This window comes from Frankliniella occidentalis, unplaced genomic scaffold, assembly GCF_000697945.3.
Source record: "Frankliniella occidentalis isolate FOCC.00 unplaced genomic scaffold, Focc_3.1 Scaffold16, whole genome shotgun sequence".
In the NCBI taxonomy this organism is placed as follows: domain Eukaryota; kingdom Metazoa; phylum Arthropoda; class Insecta; order Thysanoptera; family Thripidae; genus Frankliniella; species Frankliniella occidentalis.
The window spans coordinates 1389967-1396204 of NW_026267146.1; the positions used below are offsets into that span (position 1 = coordinate 1389967).

The following is a 6238-nucleotide window of genomic DNA, read 5'->3' on the forward strand; positions in this document are numbered from 1 at the left end:
CTCGGCGGGCCGCAGGGCGCGGTCCTGTCGGAACCCTCCCCCGGGCGCTGCGAGTCCCGGCCACGCCGTTTGACAAGCCGTACCGCAGACGCCGTTGATCGGTTCGTGGTATTCCGCGGTTTTGTCACACCGACCAGCGCGGCCGCACCTCTGCGTGACGCCTGACGCCTCGCTGTCGCTCTCCTCCTGCAGCAGCAGCCGCTGCTGCTGCTGTTGGTGCTCTGGCTGCCACTGCTGCTGCATTTCGAGAACTTTCTTGCCGGCCGGCCGTAGAACCCGGAGGACGGGCTGGGCGCTGCTGCTGCTGCTCCGCGCTGCCCCGGCTGCGACGGCCGGGACGGACGGGGCGACGCCAGGGACGTGTGCAATTTTATGGGAGGCATGATGAGCGGACTAATAGCAGACTGCGAGCGCCACGAACACGACGGGACGGCGGCCGCAAGCGCCCCGGCCGGACAGCGGCTCCGCTACGCTCCGCCACGCCCCGCCACCTATGTCGTCTCGTTGATCAGGCCCGTACTGGGCTGGGTCAAGCGGTAGCTCCCATTATGACGGGACGCTCGAGGTAGTGCTGTGCCAGGACCCCGTGGGAGTCTCTTACGGTTTTCTTCCAAGGTTTTTTGTCCCCTTATTTGCGACGACCCTTCAGGGCTCTGTGCGACCATGGCGAAAGCTTCTGCCGCCCCTTTCGCCCCCCTGAACGCTGTATTCGTCCTCGGTCGCCGGAAGGGTAGGTTTTCGGCAGCCCGCGCTGCGGTGGCGTCTCGCACCGGTCCCGGCCCGGGGATGTGGACGGGAGCGGACGAGGCGGTATGCCTCTCTTTTTCCGATAATCAAGGGCCACTTTTGACGTCATTATCTTAATTTGGAATATTATGTGACCGGTCGGGTCGGCGGGCGGCAGCGCAGCAGCAGCAGCGCAGCAGCAGAGCGGCCTGCTCTGGAGACCGTTTTGGCGTGTTTTAGAATAAAGTAACGCTCGGCCATGCCCCGCCCATTACGGCCATTAGCCAGTGTCCGTGTCTATGGCAAATTATGGGACGGGGGTCAGTCCGGCCGACCACGCCCAGAGCAGAGCCGAGCGAGCGAGCGGGAGAGACAGAGAGAGACAGAAAGACAGAAACAGAGACAGACAGAGGCGATACCTCAGAGCAACCTTCCTCTATCCTAGAAAGTCTATTTTGCTGCTCTGGCAGAGTGTCAACCAGTGCCTTACCCTGGTGCGAGGCCGGCGCAGCGTGGCGGTGTCACTCGGCTCGAGCCCGTAATTATTGGTCCTGGGCGTCGACACCTCGCCCAGACCCCGCCCCGCCCCGCCGCTGCGACAAACTCTCTGCTGAGCCGCGCCGCCGTCCGTAACCTGCCGGACCGGGCGGTATAACGCCGGGGATATTCACTTTTGGCGTGGCGTGCGACGCCCTTACTGTGGTCTCGCTCGCACTCGCGGGCGCGCACTGCCGCCGCGGGCCGGGACCGGGAGAGAGAGACAGAGAGAGAGAGAGAGAGAGAGAGAGAGAGAGGGAGGGAGAGGGAGAGAGACACACACAGACAGCGAGGGGGGGGGGGCGCTGGTAGTATCGCATGCTTGTTAATGAGCCCGGCCTCTCCCGGCGCCGCGCGCATTCCGGCATAGACACATAAACAGGTGGAACACAACACTTTTGTTGCAAGGACCCGTCCCCGAGCCGCCGCGGTCGACCGCGGGGCGTGGCGTCCTTGCAGGTGCTGCTGCTCTGTTTCCGGATGTCGTCCGGTTTCCTCCCGATTTACCCGTTTTGGCCTTGGCTCCCGTTTACTGGTGCTAAGTATATGGTTTCGCGGGTCCAAATACGTTCTCCCCCCTCCCCCACTTCAGCTTCCATTCTCGTCAACGCCGCCTCTCGGCCTGCTCCCTCTCTTCCCCCTGTCTCTCTCTGTGTCTCTCTCTTATTCCCCCCCTCTCTCTCTCTTTCCCTCTCTCTCCCTCTCCCCCCCCCCTCTCCCTTTCCTATCGTATTGTTCTGGCCCAACGGGGGTTGCGGGGGACAGAACGAGTTGTTGTCGTGGCCAGCGTTTCATCCCCATCCGCGCGTCGAGGTCTCCGCGCGCCCTTCGCTTCGCCCCTTCCGTCGGGTCCGACGCATGCTCAGGCCCCTGCTGGCCCCTGCTGGTCCCTGCTGACCCCTCCTGACAACTCATCAGCATGCATCACGGCAGCAGGCCTCCCTCCCCCTCTCCTCCCCCCTCCACTCATCTCCAATCTGAGCGACTGCGACAGCCCCCTCTCTAAAACACGCATGGGCAGCCGCGGGCGACACGGCGCCCGTATTTCATCCACGTCGCCCTGATATCATTAGAGCGCTGCTTTCGCGCCGTTTATGCATATTACCAGCAGCGGGCCTGGCCGGCGCGCAGGTTGGCCGGGCCCGCCGCGCGCAGCTTGGCCAGCAGGGCCAGCACGGTCAGCTCGGCCAGAAGGCCTGCCACACCACCGCAACAGGCCAGGCCGGCAGCAGGCCTGCCAATGTTTCGCAGGGCTGTCAGTCACGACGCACAGCCCCAGCCCCTCCCTAATCCGACAAAACACCGTTCATGAACAGACGGACAGAGACGGCCGGGTTAGCGTTCGTGGGGGTGGGGAAGGAAAGGGTACACCGGGGGGAGGCACCCCCTCCCACATCGCAGGGACCCTTGTCTCTCAGTCGAGTTCCGCGTTTGTTCCGTGATCGCTATGGGGATACACGGGGGGATTTAGACACGCGCCGGATCAACCTCCAGTTGAACGCTTATTCCACGAAAGTGTGGTGCGGGTATTGAATTAGGGCCGCCTCCGACCCCTGCAGTGTCACCTCCGTGCTGCTCGTACGTGTTGTTTGAGAGTCTTCCGTACCGGTTTGAAGTGCGTGCGCGTGCGCGCGCCTCTCTCTCTCCCTCTCTCTCCCTCCCTCTCTCTCTTTTTCTCCGGCTCTGTGTGTACTGCATATGAGCGCGTGGAACCTGTTGCGTGCCAGGACGTATCCCGGACACAACTAACTGGTTGGCTCTAGATATACTTTCAGAACGAGGGGTCTAATCTGTTTCGCTCTCAACGACCCACCCGTCCACCCGTGTTCAAGTAGGCGAACCGTCGAGAAGTCGTGTTATGTTGTTGTTGTTTTTTCGGTCTGTTCTGTAACTTTGCATATCTCTAATGAAAATGTTCGGAAAAGGGTGTGGCGAAAGCGAAACCGTTCTCTCAGATTACAATAACAGTTTATTTTACATTTCACGTATGTATGTACATCAAAAAATATATATCTGTAGAAGATTTAATATATTTACTTAGACTGTGACTAGAGGGTTACAGTTGTTGAGATACTAGAAGTAGAGAGACGCATCCCATGACAAACTGCTGCCGTCCTCGCGTTGCGCGTGCTTGCCAAGACTTTACATGCCCTGAACAACATCGGGGGGAAAGGCTGAACTTGGACTCATTTTCGGACTGACGAGTCGGTACATTAGTTTCCTGAGATCATATTTCACTTGTTACGGGCTGTAGCCAACCCGGACTGGGGTTCCGGTCATTTTACATGTTTTTCTACTTAATTTGTTATGTTGGTATTTTGATTTATCCCGCGCACGGCAGGCTCGCTACCTGTTGTGAGCGGCGCGCTCACACACGGCCAACTGCCTGGAAACGCTCGAAAATTTTGAACAGCAATTTGTCACTAAAACCTGCCTTGTTTCAACAAAGGCGAAGCCCGTCATCAATTTTGCGCTCAGCCGAAACAAATAAAACAAAAGGTGGATGAGATTGAGGATAATTTGGGCGTCTGCAAAATTGAAGACGGGGCTCTGCTTAAGTTTTCTTGCACTCTCAGATAAAGGTCCAACACTTCACCAAACAGACTATACAACAGCGACACACACGTCCGTGTGGGAGAAAACTAAATCTTAAGTACAGACCCTGTTAACATTAAACTCTGATTGGAAATAAATAGAGGTGGAAGAACATATTTGTGCGGATACAACAGAAACGGTGACGTGGGTGCTGATCTGTACAAAAGAGACCTAACTGTACTGTACATCAGTGCAACGGGGAGGGCTGCCCGTGAACACATTGCGGCATAGGCTCCCCTATGTCAGTTGTTTTTGTACATCGAAGGCGCTGCGCTTCTTGAGCAAAGTCATCCAGGTCCGCGGGCCACGCCTCGCCGGGGTCCAGGACACACGCCCTGGATACTCCAGGAGACGGACCTCCAGGACCTCCACACGGCGCGAGATCATATTGGCATTCCAGCGCTGCTGCCGGTATAACATCCTCCTCTCCTCCTCATCCTCACACACAAAAGACACATTCACGCACGACACTCACTCACACATTCACAACACACATAAATTAATACAAAGAATCACAGAAAGGGCTGAAAGTAAGTGTAGATCAGTCGTTCTAGTCGCGGTACTCGACGCTCGCGCTGCAGGACTCCTCGCTGCCCGAGTCGCCGCCCGAGTTGAGCGCGTCCTTGGTGGGGCCCTCGCAGGAGGCGCAGCGGGCGGCGCCGAGGCCCGCCCTCCCGGCCGGCAGCGGCTTCCCGCACTGGGTGCACTCGTCGTGGGGCTCACCTGCAGCAACAAGAAAGGGCAAACTGAGGTTAGGGACGTCACCGAGGCGTTGAGGTTAAGGACGGCGAGGGCGACGACGGTGATGATGCCACGGACATGTGGCCGCGCGGGGAGGGGACGCACGTCCGCGTGAGAGAACGGCGCCCGAGGATCCCATGGCGCCCCGGCCGGGCCGCTGGCCTCCGCGGGTTTATCTATCGGCCGGGGAGCCGAGCGGCGGAGGGACTTCCGTTCCGTATGGCGAGTGCGCGAGCTGCGCGCCAGCACGGCCGCACCTGCCCGGCTATGTACGATTATGTCTGCCTGGACAACGACGTTTGCTTTAAATGTTATGGGCGCCAATTACCGGGAGTAGTACGGCCACGGCGCACGCCATTTTAGAGGGCCTACGGAGGCCTGGTGGGCACCGGCCGCGCGCGGTGCTACGCGGTGCTGCGCGGGGCGGGGCGGCCCGGCGCGCCCTCCCCGCTGGGTGGCCACCTGGCCGTCGCCCCGCGGGGCCGCGACGGCCGCCCGTCGTAACGGCGGGGCATATATTATCGTGGCAAAGTCGAGTTATGGATTGGAAGGGCCGTGCCATCGGGCTCTGGGCTGCTGCGGCTGGCCCGGCCGGTAGCTGCGTGCGAAGCGGCGGTCACCTCAGCACCGCGACCGCGGCGGCGCCGGGCGGCCGGATGCGGTGGCGATGTGTGTTCTCACTCAATCGCGCACTCAAGCGGGATCGTTAGCGCCGTAAAGAGAGTTGAAGGCTGCGCGCGTCACGCGCGCGTCATTCCCGCGCCGAGGAGATGTGCGCGATGCTCGCGCGACCCGCGAGGGACCGGAGCGCGGCGAGGTGTTGTGGGGAGAAGGGAAATCGCGACGACGGTCTTTTGCAAGGTGCGATATGCTTACCTTCGTGAGTCTTCATGTGCGCCCGGAGGTTGCAGGCGAGCGCAAACTTCTTGTGGCAGATCTCGCATGCGTGGGGCTTGTCACCTGCAACAGACAAGATAAGACAAAAAGTTAGTTGGGTTGTTCTTTGTTTCCATTTTTTTTTGCATTTCTTTTTCTTTTTTTTTCAACAGTTGACTGTCTTTTTGAGGACCTAATGCATGGTAGAGTCCACTGACCGCCGCCCGGCCGGCTCGGTCTGCGGCGGCGGATATGGCGACGCGACTTCACACAATGGACTGGGCGTGAGAAAAGGCCCCGCGGCCGCCGCGCCTCGCCGCCCCGCCGGCACCAAGCGCGCGGGCCCCCAAGGTCTGTTCCGTGCAAGTCCGGGGCCCGTCCTGTCCGGCAGGCCAGCTCGGGGCGCAGCCGGGCGACCACTTAGAAGAACCATATCATCTTCATCATCATCGTGCATGGCGTCGAGGCGGGGCGCCACGCGGTCGCACGCCAAGCGTCCACGAGTATCAAATCCAAGCGCTTGTGGTCCCTGCTGGGCTGGGGGTCCCCTGGTCCCCTACTCCCCCTGGCCCTGCTGCAGCGGGGGGAGCCCTTGCGCCCCCCTTCCCCTTCCCGCCCCCCACGGGTCCCGTCTGGGTCCCAAATGAAGCTGTCGTCCTCCTGCGGAGGCCCATAAGGCTCTGAGTGCCAGCCGCGCGCAATATTTCGCCCTGCTAGAGGAGAGTTGGTAGCGGTCCGACTTTTATTATTATAATATGGGGGA

At 60.2% G+C, this 6238-nt stretch overlaps 1 protein-coding gene across 1 annotated transcript in view; it reads right to left on the reverse strand.

Annotated features, from left to right (window-relative positions):
* Positions 1 to 3209: 3209 nt before the first annotated feature.
* LOC113218233 (zinc finger and SCAN domain-containing protein 2-like) overlaps positions 3210 to 6238 on the reverse strand; it is a 43051-nt gene continuing 40022 nt past the window's right edge. Inside the window, exons 6-7 of the mRNA XM_026438498.2 lie at positions 5476 to 5559; positions 3210 to 4581 (exon numbers count right to left, since the gene is read on the reverse strand). Of these exons, the coding sequence (XP_026294283.1) occupies positions 4409 to 4581; positions 5476 to 5559 (257 nt within the window). The 3' untranslated portion in view covers positions 3210 to 4408. The remainder of the gene's footprint in view (positions 4582 to 5475; positions 5560 to 6238) is intronic.